The 19,771-nt window shown below is 31.0% G+C and overlaps 2 protein-coding genes and 2 long non-coding RNA genes across 4 annotated transcripts; all 4 read right to left on the reverse strand.

Annotated features, from left to right (window-relative positions):
- Positions 1-2,528: 2,528 nt before the first annotated feature.
- LOC128186491 (uncharacterized) lies at positions 2,529-7,797 on the reverse strand. Its single transcript, XM_052856282.1, has 5 exons — positions 7,617-7,797; positions 6,667-6,719; positions 4,848-5,039; positions 3,981-4,163; positions 2,529-3,575 (listed from the first exon to the last, which is right to left on the reverse strand). Exons 1-5 carry the CDS (start codon positions 7,697-7,699, stop codon positions 3,292-3,294), a joined length of 795 nt encoding a protein of 264 aa, XP_052712242.1. The 5' UTR covers positions 7,700-7,797; the 3' UTR covers positions 2,529-3,291.
- Positions 7,798-9,325: 1,528 nt separating this feature from the next.
- Positions 9,326-11,014, reverse strand: LOC128186494 (uncharacterized). Its single transcript, XR_008243959.1, has 3 exons — positions 10,871-11,014; positions 10,547-10,604; positions 9,326-9,698 (listed from the first exon to the last, which is right to left on the reverse strand). It is a non-coding gene; the product is annotated as an uncharacterized LOC128186494 (long non-coding RNA).
- An 867-nt stretch (positions 11,015-11,881) lies between these two features.
- LOC128186495 (uncharacterized) lies at positions 11,882-12,720 on the reverse strand. Its single transcript, XR_008243960.1, has 4 exons — positions 12,646-12,720; positions 12,455-12,540; positions 12,164-12,233; positions 11,882-11,999 (listed from the first exon to the last, which is right to left on the reverse strand). It is a non-coding gene; the product is annotated as an uncharacterized LOC128186495 (long non-coding RNA).
- A 179-nt stretch (positions 12,721-12,899) lies between these two features.
- On the reverse strand, positions 12,900-13,867 carry LOC128190546 (uncharacterized). Its single transcript, XM_052862630.1, has 4 exons — positions 13,742-13,867; positions 13,533-13,607; positions 13,201-13,407; positions 12,900-13,039 (listed from the first exon to the last, which is right to left on the reverse strand). Exons 1-4 carry the CDS (start codon positions 13,848-13,850, stop codon positions 12,900-12,902), a joined length of 531 nt encoding a protein of 176 aa, XP_052718590.1. The 5' UTR covers positions 13,851-13,867.
- Positions 13,868-19,771: the final 5,904 nt, after the last annotated feature.

Raw genomic sequence — 19,771 nt, forward strand, 5'->3', positions numbered from 1 at the left:
TGGAGCTTACAATTGTGCAATCAACAAAGCCCGTACAAACTTGAACGCAGGTATGGCGGGCTAAAGATTTTGAAAACCAATTAGAGAAATTTAGCGTATAATTGTGATTTAAGTTGATAAACATATACTGATAGCCCTGTTTACGTAGGGAAAAAAAAGTTTTTAAAGGTCCAATTGAAAATATGAGATAAGGCATATTAACGAAACCACATTAATTTTTTTCCTAGGATACAACGCTTAGACGTATAATATAATCTTGGATGCAGTGGCGAATGAGTAATAACTAAAAACGCAGGTTTTGAATTACTGTTTTGTTTAGAGTATAATGTAGAATAAAATTAAAAGAACCAGAAATTATACATACACGTCTTCATCAGTGAGGGAGAAGGAGGTACATACCCTGAAACGTACTACTACACCACACGCTTGCTGCACGCTCGCTACACGCTCGCTAAACGGTTCACACGAAACGCTGAACGGTTTACACGAAACGCTGCACGCTTTGCCCGAAACGCTAAACGATTTACACGAAACGCTGAACGGTTTACACGAAACGATTCTCGCACGAAACGATTTGCTCGCTTTTCACACGCTTTGGACACGCTTTTATCCTGATTGATTCGGTTCCTCTCGGATTTTTACCCTGACTCTGTTAGTAAGAATTAATTTGAAGAAAACACGAAATAATAGAAATACCGATATTAGAAACATATATGTACATAAGTGTTGAATTGATTAATTAAATTAATTTGGTACTTATATTTAAAGCAAAAATTATTTATTCACAGAATTAGCCAAAAATATTACTTCTATAAATATATTTATTGCTCAAAAGAAATATCCATGATTCTTATTAGTGCCGTTAATAATAAAAAATTCCAGAGAAAAAAGTTACCGTAACACAATATTCAATACCAAAAATAAAATCCGTATGATTACAAATTGAAATCGGGTTTTCAGCATTCGGCGGGATTTTTTTTTCTTCTCACATTAATATTTTTATTGGTTTCAGAGAATACAATGTAAAAATACTAACAGTAAATAAACCTGTAATTATTTACATTGATAATTTTGAAAGTTATGTAAAAAAAATTTAGTCACATGAGTTAGAAAAATGCTATAAAACAACCGATCAATTTTTTTCTTATGTCAAATCATTCGCGTAAATAAATGTTCCGTACATAATATCACAGAAAAAAATCAATCGATTAAACAATAAAGAAAGTTGTCATTACTGTTTCGGATAGAACAAAAAATAAAAAATGATTTAATTTTTTGTCTCAATATTCGTATACATAACGGGCGCCGCGCATAACGGTGTACAATATACATCTATCTATCATAATCTACTTGAATTTAGTCTCCTTTCAATACGCGTACTTTTCTTTTGTTTGTTAAAAATTAATTCAATTTTGTGAAAAGATAAGTATATCATTTCTTATATTTTTTTTCACGAAAATATCTCATAGGAGTTTTGCCAATCACAAACAGTTTTAAAGTAATGTAAAACACGGGCGCTATTTTGAAACAATTAAATTGTCAGCGAGTTCCGAATGAAATCTGATGAACGTTTCACACGGTTCTCGCACGCTTTGCCCGAAAGATTTACACGCTTTGCCCGAAACGCTGCACGCTTTCCCCGAAACGCTAAACGGTTTACACGAAACGCTTCACGATTCACACGAAACGCTAAACGGTTTACACGAAACGCTAAACGGTTTACACGAAACGTTTCTCGCACGAAAGTTGCACGCTTTTTTGGTGTAGTAGTACGTTTCAGGGTCTGTATCAATCAGCGTGCTATAGAAAGGACCAGAATAGTTACGTCCATAGTGGATACTCTTCTAATAATGTATAGGGGGAGTGAATCAGATACGCTGAACTCTGTACTCCGTATAAAGAAAATATTTACATACTTTGCAAAGAAAAGGTGCAGGTTTCCAAAAACGGATATGTAAGCAAATTTCCTGGATGAATTACATCCTGCACTGCAAGCATTTTTGAGTGATTTAAGTCAAAGTGTCGTTTAGAGTTGTGCAAACTAGACAAAGGTTGTGCTATAACTATTTTCTGGGTCATAAAACAGCCTAAATCTACTTATTTTACGATATTTGGCGAAATATAATTTTTCAACATGTTAGCGTGAATTATTGTATTGGTACATCTGGAATAATGTTGTTGTATTGTCTTGGTAACGTAATGAGTCTAGGCATTTGATTTACCTCTGTTTCATATCTACTGTGGCAGGACAACCTTTCGATTTAAAAAAAAGTTATTTTTAAAATTTCCTCATATCAGTTATACATCTAATTTGATCAAAAATTAATGGTTGGGATTGCTCCACAGGTGGCGCAGTCTATGCTTTGGAGTCTCACCCCGGGAAGTGTTTGATGGTAATGAGTTACATGTGGTATGTTATACGTTTTTGTCAGTATAATCATGTCTATTTCAGATGTTTCTTTTACATTTTGAATAAATGTAAAACAATGAAGGGAAAAGAGAAATATATACTTTTTTAGAGAGTTTGCTTTATTAAAGACAAGAACATTTGTGAAACAACAATAATATTGGTTGTAAGCTGCGCTCTTAGTTAACATTTATGATAACAGTTTTGTATTGATGGCTATTTAAAAATTTAGGTCGTTATTTTTAAAATTTCCTCATATCTGTTATACATCAAATTTGATCAAATATTAATGGCTGGGATTGCTCCACAGGTGGCACAGTCTATGCTTTGCAGTCTCATGCCGGGAAGTGATTGATGGTAATGAGTAACATGTGGTATGTTATACGTATTTGTCAGTATAATAATCTTTAGTTCAGATGTTTCTTTTACATTTTGAATAAATGTAAAACAATGAACGAAAAAGAGAAATATATACTTTGTTAGAGAGTATGCTGTATTAAAAACAAGAACATTTGTGAAACACCGATAATGTTGGTTGTAAGCTCCGCTCTTAGTTAACATATATAATAAAAGTTACTGTATTTATAGCTATTTTAAACTTTAGAATGTACAGTTTTTTTATATTAATTAGTCACCAATCTTTACAAGAATAAAGCATCATCCAAGCAACAAATATGTACATGTATAAACATAAACAGAGATATAAGCGACAATGTTGTTTTAATCGAGACTTTAAATATTCTCACACTTGTTTTATATTGTTTTACAATATTATTGTAAGACGATGTTTGCACTATTACAATAGGCATTTTTGAAACATAATTCATGATTACATATATTGAATCAAATCAACTAAACGAACGATGTTTCAAACTAAAGTTCATCTAAGATGCAATGTCGTCAGTGCAGACATCTCTCTTGTGGATAGGCATACTTGCCAAGCTATATACTTGATCACTCATTAACGTTCCGGTAAAATCTGCCTGCATTTCAACCAGATAAACATCTGGTGAGTTTGGCATAACGTTTGATTGGAAGAACAAAGCAACTCCTTGATCTCTGAGTGAAAGATTGTCGTACGGATATGTGGAGTCAGGTTCCTCATACAATTGATTCTCTCCGATACAACTTCTGCTACTCAAAGATGCAGAAACACGGCCTGTTTGGTCTAAAAAGCAACATAGTTTGATGAAAGTGAAGAACATTAATGAGATTTAAAAAAACAGGAAATTGAAACGTCATTAATTTACATTTTGCATATAAAATGTAATAAATTGTTTAATCTATATATTTGTGTAAATCTATTTGAAAACTTTACTAAGAATATATGATGTAATGTAAGTGGATACATGTATATTCTAAGTAAATTACATTGGAGTATTTACTCAATAAAATTGTTTTGCGTTATATCAGAATCAGAAAAAAAACCATTTATTTCAAACTTAATTTATTTACGATACGTTTGGATATTCTTTAGTTCCACTCATTAATGGAAATTAATATATCTAAGATATATTTTTTTTGTATAGCCACATGCACTTTTTTTCAGGGAAAGTTGTGTTTAACATCCCACCTGTTTCATATACAATTGATGCGTTTTCATTGCCTGTCCTGTGTCGAGCTTTAGTTTTCCCATTAAAACCCGATACAAATCTGGATTTGATCTGAAGAGCACCGATCATAGCAATAAGTATCAACAAAACCCAAGCGAGAATGAATGCAGTGTTGCGCCATGCCAAGTCTTCTTGGATGTTCCCTAAACATAATTATCATCGTAAAAAATTAGAATCGTTTAGCATTTTGATAGCAAAACATAATCTACAGTACGAGAAAAGTAAATCATTAACACAAGAAAAAGAACTGCAAAAAAAAAACAAAAAACAAAACCCAAAGGACACATGAAGAAAATATAATGAACAGTAAAGCAAAATCTAAGAAGTGAGTAAAACTTGACATTTGTTTAAAATTTAGAAAATAAATATTTTACATCTGAAACCAGTTTATGACAAAAATACTAAGTAATGCTCTGAAATGAATAGTAAATAAAAATTTAGCATCTCTTTTTTTAACGTATTTTTTTACATATGAAAAATAAAAATAAATCAGTGATTTTCTAAATGTGAAACATTAGATAAGTAGAAAAAGTGTATATCACTGTTATTTATAACGCAAATAACGGTGTTCATTTCACGTGTTTCAAAAGAAAAAGTTATAAATAATTCAAGTTTACTTAAGTATCATTTTCTGTTGATAAAAGACTAAATCACATTAAACCAACTAATCATTTATTGCTAAGTGTTGCAAAGTTGCTTATGTCAGTAGCACGTTTATGGTATTGAGTAAATGATTAAATTAACATTTATTCTATCAAACATTTTATAATGATGAGTTAAATCAAAGAATAAATGATTTGTTTTTTTAAATAAAAAAAATATCATACCAACATCAAATGGTACATCAGAAACGTTTTGTCTAGAAATCGAAAGGTCTGAACTTGAATTCCTAAGACATCCCTTGACGTTGTCACAGTATTGGTCAATTGAACACATACACTTCGCCAAGCAGAGTCGACCATAAAAATTAGTTTTGCAGGGGCTGCTACAATTCAAGCCGAACCTCCCAGCAGGGCATTCTGAATATGTAAAAAACATAATTTCTATTTTTCTGCTACTTAAGGTTGAAGATAGGATATTTAGTCAAACTATGTAAACTGAAAGGTAACTATATGTGATAGGCAGATCTATGTCATTTTTTTCACCTCTCCGTTATTTATCTGTCAAACGTTTGCAGGTTGAATAGAAATTAAAAATAACAAACTGTCAACCATCTCAAAAATCCACAAAGCGACAAAACAAAAAAATCTAAAGCAGAGCAACATGGACGTCTTAAAAGATAGAGGTGGCATCAGATGCCTAGGAGGAGTAAGCATACCCTGCCGACCGGTCCCACAATTCGTGTGCTCATTGTCAAGATCATGAAAAACGGAAGAAACTGTAGTGAGTCCGGTGTATAAATAATGGTCTAGCAAGTATAGACAACGTCAGTCAGCATTTGTCATAAAAAAGCATTGTATTTGCTGACAAGGTCATTGCATGGACCATTGAACTTGCGTAAAGATGATTTTAATCGAGGTTCGTAATAATCTTGTCCTAACAACTTTTTTGTTAGTAACATGCCTCGTTTAATAAATTGTTCGTATGGAGAGGAGGCTCTTGCATAACAAATAAGCTGAGAGACATAAACACCATAAGCAGGTGATTATGGAACAGTGCTACATAAGTAAGGGAAGCTGACGATGGAAAAACTAAAAGCATCACGTTTATCAGATAATTTTCTTATTTGGTTACCATTAACGTCTTTTTCTAGTAAAATATCCAAATATGAAAAAGATGTTTTGAAATCTGTGGTTTATTTTATTTCAAGCTCACTGGGATATATTCCGTTAACATAAGAATAAAAATAAAAGTTGTTTATGGATAAAACATCATCAATATATCTAAACGTGGAGCTTAAGGCCACAACAAAAGCTTAATACTTTTCTTTCTGTAAAAGTTTTGTCTTGTTGTACCCTGTTTACATCTTCGTTAGCCAAGGGTTTTCGGTTCGCGAAAATTCGGTGACAAGATCCGTTTAATGATTGGCTGCAGCTGCGAGAAGCTAATTCAATCGCATCGTTGTATACAAACGCTTATAAATAAAATTTCAAAAAAATACACGTGTGATCTTTGGTAAAACATTCAGCACTTTTCACAAGTTGAGGCACAAGTGCAAGAGTACAGAAGCTCCACAATGATGGTCTAACCAGATTATTTTAAAAACGATATATTTTACTGGATTAAACAAAGTTTTATAAATTTGTCAAGGCTCATGTGATCGTAGCATGGGAAGTAAATATGGCAAATGAAGAGGTTGCCTATCGCTTAATACATACATACATACATACATATATATATATATATATATATATATATATATATATATATATATATATATATATATATATATATATATATATATATATATATATATATATATATATTCACTCCCAGTCACAACAAACGCTATAGATACCCTGTCTAGGATAATGTATCCAATATGTATAAGCTTCATTTCGCGTCCTAGTAAAGAATTAATATTGATTATATGCAGGAAAGTTCAATTTGATGAATTTCCCCATTTTCAAAAAAATACAAACAAATCCATGATTTTATAAATTGATTTACACCCTTTAATCTAAGATTAAAAACAAAATCAAATACCTTCACACGTGCCGTTAACTTCCAAGTAACCAGCACAGCACCGCTTTTTAACACTAAAATAAATCAATCTCAATAATTGAAACATTTTACCTCTCATTAATTTTGTTTAATGAATTGGCTGCAAATACTGTAAAGTAGCTTATTATTATTAAGAGTACAATCTTTGTCTGATTACTATTCTAACTTCTCTATACAAATCAACAAATTGGAATACATTTGTGTGAAAATGGTCATTACGTCAATTGTGAACATTGTTCTTATTAACCTATTTCCTCCTTTTTTGAAAAAAAAAAATATAAAGGATAAACAAATTATTTTTAATGTTTATTATACGACTCATTATTTTGATCGTACATCTATAAGGAAAGCATTATAGAAGATTCAATACTATAAAAATTTTGAACTAAAATTAAACTTAACCTACCTTTTTCTGTGAGAGATTTAAAAGGCTTAGACAGTTTTTTCTATGATTCAGCATCTAGTTTATTATTTTACTTATAATCTGTGATTTGTTTATCTCATCAGTACATTTATTTGAGCAATTGTCTGATAAACAGAAAACATATAGCACAATTATATTATCAAGTTTAAGTTATGAAATTGTGGTATGTGCATTATTACAGAAAAAGCAAACGCAATAATTACAGTAAAACTGTAAAATACATGCATTAAAACATCAATTTAGTATACATTATTTAAAACTGATCAATTTATTGATGAGTTGAAATGCATTATTTTTAAGTTTGCACATTTCATATTAGGTAAACTTAAATATTGATCACATGTTGTTGTACCAAAAAAAGTGAAGTGGCAATATACCATAAACAATACGTTCTCAATGGTAATTAAATTGAAATAAAACTCCCGGTTCAAAAAATAACCTTTGTAACGACCATAAGACACGAGGTAAATCTATCAATCGCGAGACATATTACAAAAAAATGCATTACCTTCCTTCACATACTGTGTTTTTTCCATTACTGCTGCAGGTGACTGTTGTTAAGATTACAGCATTTATGAAAACAAAGAACATTTTATCCGTCGGTCGACAAAAAAAGGAACTTTATCAAAAAAGATATTTTCTCTATAAATACGAAAACTTAATTGCACATAAGGAAATCCTTCTTCTATTAAATAAATCCTTGTATGTGAAAATAAACAAGAACATGCGGTCACAACAAGGAAATGACCATATTGATAAGGTCGAAGCTAATTCTGTTAGATTTATTATATCAAGAGAATACTCATAAAAGTAAACATGCTGAAGAATGCAATGCACGAAAAATACTTTTGTTAGTTTTTAATTTAATATTTGGATAAAAGTCTTGGATGTTGTCTTATATTTTGTTAAACATGATATAAAATTAAATTGTAAAATTTAAAACCAAAGAACCGTTTAAACCACATTTAAACTTACATCTGTGATGCTTCATTATTCTATATTTATTGTTAGATTTCCTGCATGGTTCTCTATTTTTCTAAATAGTATAGTTCCCCTTGATAACCAGATTCTAATATGTTATAACGCATATTTTTACTATTACATGCAGTGAAGTAGAGAATTAAAAGATGATTGAGTTTATTGAAGAGAACGCCTATTCAGTTTTTTGGAAATCAGGGGCTCGTAGCATAAAGCATGCTAAGATTTTGACTTAAGACGGGTCATAAGTTGAATTTCGAGGAATCCTATGACCTGCATAAGTCTTTTTGAAGCATGTTATTTACCATAACAAAAAGCGAAAGTAAAGTTAATATGATTATGTTAAAAAGTAAAACGAATTGTTTCTTTCTTTTATGTAACCTGAATGTACTGATCATAAATCATTATCTTTGGTTAAGGTACTTCACTACACCAAAATGTTATTTCATTTTTCATTACAGTACCAATAGTTAGACAGATATCAAATATCCATGTGATGATAGTAATATCTTAAGTATTTTGAAATAATTTTTTAATGTTTTTAGTGATTTTCATTCTAAAAAATATTTCCAGTACATAGTCAATAAAATAGAAGAAGTAATTGTTTCAAAAGATAGATCATTTCCTAAGACACTTAAAAAAAATACAACACCTCATATCATTCAAATATATTTTTATTAAAATTATTTGTGTTTTTCCTCAAAACAATCAATGTTCGTATCTTCTTAATCTGTGAATGAATAATTTAGAAATTTTGTTAAAAATAGTAAAGAAGTGTAAAAAAAAATGAATACAATATGAAAAATTGAATGAAAAATGTTACAAATAATTGAAATAATTTTTCAAAAAATAATATGGTATGAAAGATCCACTTGTAAGAGTTATCTTTCCTAATTCTACGGACTGAATCACCATGGGACTTTTTCATGTCTAAAACATACTATTTTCAATACTTTGTTTGAAATGATGTAAATTTGCTGCATTTTTTGTTTAATTATTTGAATATAAATCAAAAGTATATGACTGAAAATTACTGGTAATTGAATTTAGAAATTAAACCTTTTGATTGTAATAGAAAATAGAAAAGAAAACAATATATATATATATATATATATATATATATATATATATATATATATATATATATATATATATATATATATATATATATATATATATATATATATCCTTCACACATTAAAAGAAATTTACTTACATATTTCAGCAAGTACTCTTTGCAAACTATTGTACAATGAAGGATCAATAATATGAGTTAAAAAATTATTAAAGAAAATTTTATTCTAAAAAAAAACTCTCATAAATTTACACACAAATGCATGCAATGGACAATACAACAGAAAAAAGGACAATACAAAAGAAAAATAGGAATTATAATAATACTGATATATATTTTATATTTAAAAAGCTTGCATGCAACTACATGTACTACAGACACAGACACAAAGAACACAAACAGTACACCACACATAATACTTACATGATGAACATCAAGTTGATACGCTATAGAAACACAAGCTTTTCAAACCAACATGATCGACATACTTACAAATAGTGTGTTTTTCCTCAACGATGTCACTAAACATGTTAAAATCTGCAATTGTATAATGCATCTAAAAATTTATGGAACAAATTAAAAAATATGTATACATTAATAAATTCTACATATATTATTAAAATCAATGTTCAGAACAAGCCTTAACTATCAAAGTAAGTTTAGCAAAAGTGATCATAAATTTTTCCAACTATAGTTTTGTTTTTTGTTACCCTAACAGTGCCCTGCTCAGTTTTTTCTCCTAGAACCATCTTTAAACTATCAGCACCACCCCTTTCAATAGCAAGTCTAAGATGGTCATAAGACAGTCCAGACAAGGCAATTTTTTAAGCATGTAGCTATAGGGAGATATGCATGAAGAGAGGGGAGCTAGTGTAGCAATCAATTCATTAGTTTTACTCTTGCTCTCAATGGAGGAAATAATAAAGTCTACACCAAAACTGTGCTTCAGCATAATTTCATATGAAACTTTATGATGTAGAACCAAAGATTGTAAGGCCTTAACATCCTCCAATGCTGAATGGGCATTGAAAGCCAGTCCCATAGTATCTTGTACCAGTGTCTGTAGTTTATAGGAGTGTTGTTCTGGCAATATTTCTCTAAATACATGAAGACTGTCAACAAATCCAGCAATTGTTGATTTTAGTCCACTCTCTGGATACTGCATAACAGATCTCATTAGAATTACAGAATCAAATACCTTTCCGTTATGACAAACTAGGATAGGATTTGGAAAATTTTTCAGCCATATATTAAACTCTGTCAAACAAGTCTGAATGTAAACTGAGTTCACTTTTGTTTGTTGGTAAAACAATTGTCCACTGGCAACATGGAGACCTGTAACTGCGGTTGCTTTGGCAGAAATGGGGGATTTGGGAAGAACGTACCTATTAAAGGTTTCTTCTTCAAATATGCAAGCAAGCTGTGTTATTTCTGCTGATGTACCTATGAAATAAATTAATTAAAATGTAGTATATGAGCTATGCTTCCTTGAATTAAATTTTAACAATAAATAATGTAAAAAAACCAATGTTACTTAAAGCAAACTGTTCACATGTGCTGATAAAATTTAGTTTTACTGTAAGTGCCCAATAACAATAAAATACATGTATTATTTTAATGCAGTGAACATATAATAATAAGTAAAATATGTCTGCATGATTCATTCATGAAATGTCATTTCCAGTGTTAAAACAAATGATTGTTCAAACCTAGTCCAGTTGTTTCCAAGTCAAAATAAAGAAGGTTTGAGTCTGTATGGGTAGGCACTGAAACAGGTTTGGAAGCAGGGGTGCAATCTGGGATTTCTTCTATTACAGCATCAGCACAAGACAATCCAACACCTGATTCATAGGTTTTCCCTTCTTTTATTTCTGAAGTTGATTTCTATTGATAAAAGTTTACAATGTGAGTTAATTTGACATTGCTAATAGATCGTTTAAAATATAACAATGTTAATTGATTGTAAAAAGAAATTAAATCTTTACAATTAACAAGAAAAATTAAATAATTACATTTCATATACATATTACATGCATACATTTCTTATTTTGTAACTAGCTGTTATAATGATATATACTATAGTATTATATAATTATTCTATGTAACATCTGATATACCTTTCCAATTGTCAGATGTCCAATATTCTTATGTGCAACAGCAGCTGCTACTCTAAAGAATGTGCTCTCAGATCCACTGTAATATAATGCTTTGGGATTTTTGCAGGCCACTATTTTGTTGAAGTTTTCATTTGCCTGAGTGCTTCCAATATTGGAAAGTTTACTTGCATTTTTTGCTAAATCACTGAACAGATGCTGTAAATCTTTGAGTAAATCAACTCCAGAAAGATATTTTCCATATGGTAAATTTATGGGTTTATAATTTTCTGGGTCCTGTAGATATTTACACCACTTTTTTTCACATTTCTTGTGGTTTCCAAATACATGGAGAGGAATAGAGTCTAAATTTCTCTTTAAAGTGTCTGTGTCTTCGTTGGATTTAACAGCATATGAAAAACATTTTAGTAAATGTTGAATGGATTTTGGACCTAGAAGAGGATACTTTTTCTCCTTTTTGATGTCATAGAGTTTACTTGCCAGATTTTTTTTGTATGATTAAAATCCGAAATTTTTTGGATATTTGGATCAAAAGACATTTTTGCCTTGGCTAAGGTTGTTGAGTCATTATCCATTATAAGATGTTTTACATGGAAGTCACGCTTTTAAGTCATGCAACATTTCTAAAGCCATATCTGGTTCCATTGCCTTTGAGGATTTTTCCCAATTTCTTCTACAATCATGTTTATTCACTTCTGCTGATACTGGTGCTTTATCACAGAATCTGTATTTTAAAGAAATCAATTTATCAGTACATGTTTTTATCTGATTACATCTAAATTCAAGAGAGAGAGAGAGAGAGAGAGAGAGAGAGAGAGAGAGAGGGGGGAGAGGGAGAGAGAGAGGGAGGGAGGGGGAGAAGAGAAGAGAGCACACTAAAAGCCCTACCTGCATTTCTTGCACTGAACAGCATATGAAAGAATTTTTCCTGTCTTCTCTCCAATCATACTCGCATGCCCTTAAAAAGCAACAACACTTTGTCTTATTGCTATGTTTCAATACCAGTAAGTCCAACAGTATACATGTACATGTATTTCCTACTTACAAGACTGTTTATTATCTCCCCTTAAGGGAACTACTTTGTTTTAAATACAAAAACTGCTATACTGTTAGGTTTTATGTAGCATTGGGATGCTTGAATAATTATGCAAAATATAAAAAATGAATGATGGATGTTACCTGACAAACTTGCATAGTTTCGACCGCTACCTCTAGTCTGCCATCCAGCATCAAAGGACACAGAAAATTTTTCGGCATCTTGTGATCTATGTTGAAATTTGTATCAATTTATAAATAATCTTTAACCTATCAAGTCACTGACAAAATATCATATGTTGAAATAAAACAGTACAAAAACTTTTCTACTGAACCTTTTTTTCTCCTCGGCAAGGGCTTCATTACAAGTCTCATTTGCAACAGCTTCAAAAATACTGCCAACCTCCCTCCCTCGTCTTTTAAAAGTTACAGAAGTTACAGTGGGAATATTCAAAGCAGCAAGGAAATTGTTAACGGTCATTTCTCCAAGTCCACAAAATACTACAGCTGCAATGAAAATAATTTTTTTTTCAAGATTCGATATTAGAAATCCATTATTAATTTTCTTTCATGTTTTATAATTTAACAATTATCTATCAATCAATAGAGTTAATATAATACCTGCACCCAATGTTGTATTAATATCCCATGTATTTTGACAATGTCTCTTGCCAGTAGGTACATTATTAATTTCATTGCAATTATTGCAATGGATTTTGAGGAGACTGCCTATAATAAAAGAAATGTTCAACAACTTGTGTATTTTGAAACTGTAAGTTATATACCCTCTCTTATAATTTTAAAGATTGATATATTTTAAATTAAATGATATATTGTCATCTATTCAGATAATTATAAATAGGAGGAAAACTAATTAATGTCTTAGATACCTAGGCCATATCTGGTTTCTCCAACACAGGATGAAAGTTTTAGCTCTGCAGAGCAATTACTGCAGCCTTCATCTAATTTTGCAGCCAAAACACTCAACTCTACAATCCTGCGACCTCCAAGAGCCCCCTCCTCTTCTTCCTCATCCTCATCTTTTTCACTTTCAATCTCTGATTGACATGCATCATAGTTGTCATCAAAGCAATCATCTGCTATGATATAAATCAATATTCAGTCAGATCGAATTTCAGTTGGCCATTTAATTCATTTTTGTGTCTATCATAATACTCAGTAATTGCAAAAATCATGGTGCATTCAAAAGTAGTTAATTTACCTGGTGACAAAGACTGGTTATGTTCTTGTTGACCATCTACATCATCATGTAGTTCCAAGTATTTATGTTTTAGACCTAGATAGAATTTTAGCAAAATGTAAATTTCATGGTTTTCTCTGAATGTATCAAATGTTATGATAAACTAATGCAATATTCTTTGTGCCTATAATTATTTAAAATTTCAAACTTATTTTATATACACATCATACCTCTGCTATAACAGTGTTCTTTACTTATATTCTCAAGCTGTCCATCCGTAACGTCACCTAAAGTTAGTAAACACACATTTCTGTTTGCCGACTCCGTGGGCGTGTCCATATTTCATTGCCGTCTTGTTGCTCTCAATGTAACTTTGTTCCTTTTCGTAATCAATATCTCCCTTTCAAAAACGTTTTAAAGATTAAGATCTCTTTTAATAGTTTTCTTCCTCTTTTTTAAAAGAGCTGTACCTATACAATTCGTCCCCGACAAAAACAACCGTTCCCGGAAATACGTTTTACGAAGTGTATTTTTTTGTGTACTGCGTCATCAAAAACTGATGTAGTGCAAGACCTTAATATAGTGTTTATTTATAGATACTAGTGTTTTGTATCTCTGATGTTAGATGGTGGTAGAGTAAATGTACAGACACAAAAGTCATCCTGGCATACGTATAGTGTACCCTAACAATTTTGGTATAGCCCAAAGCGATGGATCTAAAGCAATTAGTTTATTGTTGTTACTTCTTTGTTGTGCGAGTGTTTACAAGTTTAGTCGTCCTCAAAGACTGCTCATAGCGTAAATATTTATCAGAACTTTTTTTTATTTTGCTCTTTATCACAAATTCACATACTTTGAGCATAATTTCTATATTAAGCCTCCGTTTTGAAATAAGACAATTGTCTTCTTTAAAATAACCAGGTTTTGTTTTTCGTTTTTTTTTTCTTTTAGCGATCTTGTTTATTTTCTCAAGTTTCGCGGGTATATACATGTAGAAAACTTCTTGTAAATTGACAAGTATATATACGTGTTTATGACCTACTAAGCAGCCCCCTTGCATTACATAGAACATGATAAGCTCATTACGATCACTGGTAATATTTGTATAAATAAACCAATATTTTTTTTTATCTTAATAAGCGTCTAAATATGAAAATTATGTGATTAATACACGGTATCTTGTTGAATTGCAATAATAAACAATGGACTTCTAAATGTATTTTAAACAATCCTTAAGATATACTCAAGTCACCTCTCCGGCAGCTTAGGTTTTGGAAAAAAAATTCCTAGCTAAGCACTCTCCTAGTTACGGACTTACTAGTAAGTCTAAGCATCTATTTAAGTCCTTCTTAAGCACTATCTTAGACTTTAATACATTTTATGTTACGAGCCCCAGGTTTCCCAACAATCTGTTGTAATTCTCATGGGTACCAATTGCGCCCAACTGTTAGCAGACCTGTGTGTCAATTATTTCATATTTTGATATTTTTACGAGAAAGGGACATTGATAATAACTCAATTAATCAATTTAACATTGTTTTTATAGTCAACTTTCTTTTCTTGTAGCAGTATACCTTCATCACTTGCGTACGCAGTTTTTCCTCGGTTAATTCGATATGCAAGGACATATTCTACATACAGTTTCTAAAGCAAGGTGAGCTACTGACAAACAAGTTGATAAAACAGGAATATCAACAGTCTCGACTAAAATCATTTTTTCGTATGTTCTATGGTCGATAGAGCGACCTTGTCAGCAAAGTCAATCTTCCAGTGGGTTGCATACTGATTAACGTTTTTCGAAACAAATTGTAAGATCATGAAAATGATTATTGTCTGTCTGCAGATTGTTTTCGTTTATCCTGATTACGCTATTCTTTTTTTTATATTCTTTATTTACAAAAGTAGGTACACACAATTAACAGGAAAATGGCAGAGGGTTCTACATGTTATATACACAGATAGGCTAACGATGTACAATACTATTAATATTTAATCTATATGTAATTATAAATAAGACATGTAAGGGAATAAGGGATTAACATATTAAATTCTCTCTTAGCTTCAAAGCTTTTCAACAAATATTGACAAAGTTTCTGAATTAAAAATACAGTACACGGCTGGTGTGACTGGTCAGCAGAGGATGCTCTTAGACACCTTGTCCTACCTCTTCCTAATCACCACATGTCAGACAGTAACAGCTTCCGAAATTAGTAAAACAATTTTGCTTGTTAATTTAATATTTGCATCTATCTATCTATCTATCTATCTATCTATCTATCTATCTATCTATCTATCTATCTATCTATCTATCTATCTATCTATCTATCTATCTATCTATCTATCTATCTATCTATCTATAGCTTAATGCATGCAGCGTAATGCTTAGCATTACATTAACTGAGCTGACCAATGGTATTACATGCCGATCATTCCTTTAAAAGGAATACCTATTTACACACGCACCTTAAAACTATATATGCATACTGAGATAAAAAAAAAAAGATTGGTCACTGCGCTGAATAAATACTGTCTTCTTTGGATTTAAAATCTATCAACTATTAGGACCTTGACCTCTTGTTATTAGATATTCGAAACAAAAACCGCAATTTCTAGCAGAGTGTTATTTGAAAACATACACTTTTGTCTTTTCATTAGTTAGATTGGCTGTGTTTCTTATGTTAGTCCATTCCATTTATAAACAATATAATAATAAGCCCATTGATTGCAATGCCGAGCATTTAAAACAACAATATAATCTTATAACGTGTTGCCTTGTTTAACACTAAAGAAAAGACAACTGAGATGAGAATTGAAAAATAAATGATCGGAACGTACTTAAAATCAATTTTTTTTTCTACAAACCTGTTGCATTCCGAAGACATTCCATAGCTTGATAACAACTATAACACAAATAACATTAACATTATTTTTTTGGAATATTCGGCATTGTTTACATACCTGAAATGTATATGCGCACTAAAATACATTATATATTAATTATCTAACTTTAAATGTTTTAAAACACTTAATACAACTTGTAACAGGTTTATTTTTTTAATTAGTGTATTTCTTAAAAACAAAAATCAAAAAACGAATTAAAGAATTATAAAGTTAATTGCACTTTAGAATTGCCTTTTATATATGATTATATCTTATTCAAACCAGACAAAAAGTGAATTATATACATCTGACACTAACGTTTCGAAAAATTTGTAAAGTATAATTACACCATAATTAACGTATCCGTTGATTTTTTCAAGAATTTTTTTTATCATAATCCAGGATGTTATTTAAAAGCTAGCCCTTAAAAGAAATTTATTTATTAAAAACAGACGTTTTCTGAGTAGAAAAATAAAGAGGATATTTTTAATTTCATTAACATAGAATGAAGAACCTCTACAGTATTCATTTAAAGGGTATTTGTTTTAAAACATGTCTCTACAATAAATGAATAATATTATAGCTATAACTTGAGATTAAAGTATACAGGAATGAAAAAAAATAACTATCATTTTTAAAAATGAAATTATATATTTTTTAAATACTCATTTGAATGATAAAATATCAAATATTAAGTTTTTCTCTATATAATTTTGAACTTAAAAAAAGAGCAATTATTATATTACTTTCTTAGGATGTTTTTGCAAAGATCATTTTTTAAAAATTTATTCTGAAAGGAATCTGTAGATGATATACCTTATTTTCATTTTTCTTATAAATATTTGTACTGTTACCTTTGAAATATTTACTAGGTAAAAAAATGCTATTGTTAAAAAGATTGTGAAAAAGTCAACATATCAATTCCAAAAAAGTGACAACGATCTGTCTTGATATAGGGACTTTATCAGTGGTAATTCTAAAAAGCTTTATCCGGCATGCTGGTGTCTAGGTTAATAACAGATCAAACTGTTAACTGGTAATGTGTGCAGATCTATTTTTAATATAACCCTGTGTTTGTTGTAAGACTCTGCAAGTAGCATTTCATCTTTTTCTTTAATAATGTTGCAAAATTAGCGTTATTTGTGAATAAATCTTCTCAAGAACAACAAAGTTGATCAATGTTTTACATAGAAATATTTTGAGTAGATTTTTAAAAATCTTCTTCTCAAAAATCAATCAGCCAGGGAAGCTTAAACTTGTGTCGAAGCATCCTCAGGTAGTGTAGTTGTGAAAATCATGACCTCCGGGGTACGGTAGGGCCACAAAGGGGGGGATCACATTTTTACATAGGGGTTTATACAATAAATCTTTTAAAATGTTCTGAAGAACCATTTGGTCAGGAAAGTTGAAACTTATGTAGAAGCATCCTAAGATAGTGTAAATTCAAAAATGTAAAAAATTAAGACCCCCGGAGGTAGAATGGGGCCACAATGGGAGTCGAATTTTTAAATAGGAATATATTGAGTAAATCTTCTTCTCAAGAACCATTATGCCAATAGAGCTGAAAATTGTGTGAAAGCATTTTCAGGTAGTGTAGATTCAAGGTTGTGAAAATCATGACCTCTGACGGTAGAGTGGGCCAACAATGGGGGATGAAGTTTTACATAGGAATATTGAGTAAATCTTAACACTATATTTTTCTCAAGAATCGTTTGGCCAGGAAAGCTGAAACTTGTGTAAAAACATTGTCAGGTAGTGAACATTCAAGTTTATTCATATCATGATTCCCGGAGGTAAGGTGGGGTCACATGGCGAGAGGAGGGGTGATTCGAATTTGTTCAAATTAAAATCAAAAAGTGCAGATCCAGTTGTACAAAGGAAGACATTTTAATGATTTACAAAAATTGAAATGTTACAATATATACTTTTATCTATGTGCAATCATGTTTACATAATGCTGACTCTTTAAAATTGTTTAAACTATACGATTACTGGGCCTCACAAGAGGGGTTCATAGTTTGATGGAGGTTCATATCCTGTATATAGTACTACTGGCTCTGAAAACCCCTGTCCGTATGAAAATCCCCTGTCCTTCCCTGTCAACTCATGTGTTTTCCTTGCCTTCCCTGTGCACCCCTATCATCCCCTGTACACAGCCCCTGTTAACCCTGTAACCCCCTGTCAGCCACTGTACACATCCCCTGTGTGCCACTGTAAGCCCCTGTCACCACCTGTAAGCCACTGTATTTCCATGGCTTTGCTCCTGATACCCCTTGTGCGGTATATAACTGCTTTCTAAAGTAAAAATTTGATTTTAAAAATAAATTTGGGTTTTCTTAAATATATAATAAGCATTTATGATACATAAGGAAATAGAAACCAAGAAAAGTATTCATGGTTTAGACGGTTTTTGTTCTTCTTTGTTTTTCAAAGAGGCCTATATTATTCCAAATGTAAATAATTTTGACTGAACATAGACATAAATGAAGATATCAATATATACCAATTAATCGCTTATTTTATTACATATATTTAAACAAATGATACTGTTTTGTAATTTGTAAAAACAAAATCTAAGTGGAGGAGGGGTGCGGGAAATCTGCGACGTGTTATGCCATTAAACAAGAGTTAAATTGCTTAATAACACACCATGATTAGCTCGTGCAGATAATCACACACTGATCAAAATGAATACCTATATTTGGTGTAATGATTCATATAATAACATCGTCCCAATGACATGCATATTGATTCTATTTAGCACGAAGTTAATTACTTAATATCAAAGTCATGTAAATCGGAATCGATGTTATTTGATGTCAGTCATTTGTTTCTGATAAATTATGAGAGAGCGAGAGAGAGAGAGAGAGCGAGCGAGCGAGCGAGCAAGAGAGAGAGAGAAAGAGAGAGAAAGAGAGAGAGATTTTAAGGAGGGGAATTAGTCCGGACCTTTGACACTTTTAACTTTTTGGAGGGAGCATTGTCCAGTTTAGTAATTCATGTGCATTATTGAATTATCCTCATACATATAAAGCAAAGATACAGTTCATGAATAATTTAATACATGTATAAAAATACCAGCAACGGGTAAAATAAAGACACACATGCATGATCTCAAAACAATATGCCGGGTTTTAGATTAGAAAAATATCAAATGTTTTTTTTATTTGATTTGAAAAATGAAGCATAAAAAGGCAATACAATATATCCATATGATTGTGTCAAATGAAGTTCCGCATTTAAAGCTTTTCCTTTTCATGTTTAATATTCTCAGAACTGATAAATCAAAATTTGTTTTCTTCATTTGACAAATTGGAAAAGAGAGGCATAAGGAGCGTTTAAACAACATATTGCATAATTGTTTAGCAATACCGATCATT

Source organism: Crassostrea angulata, chromosome 6 (genome assembly GCF_025612915.1).
Source record: "Crassostrea angulata isolate pt1a10 chromosome 6, ASM2561291v2, whole genome shotgun sequence".
In the NCBI taxonomy this organism is placed as follows: Eukaryota; Metazoa; Mollusca; class Bivalvia; order Ostreida; family Ostreidae; genus Magallana; species Magallana angulata.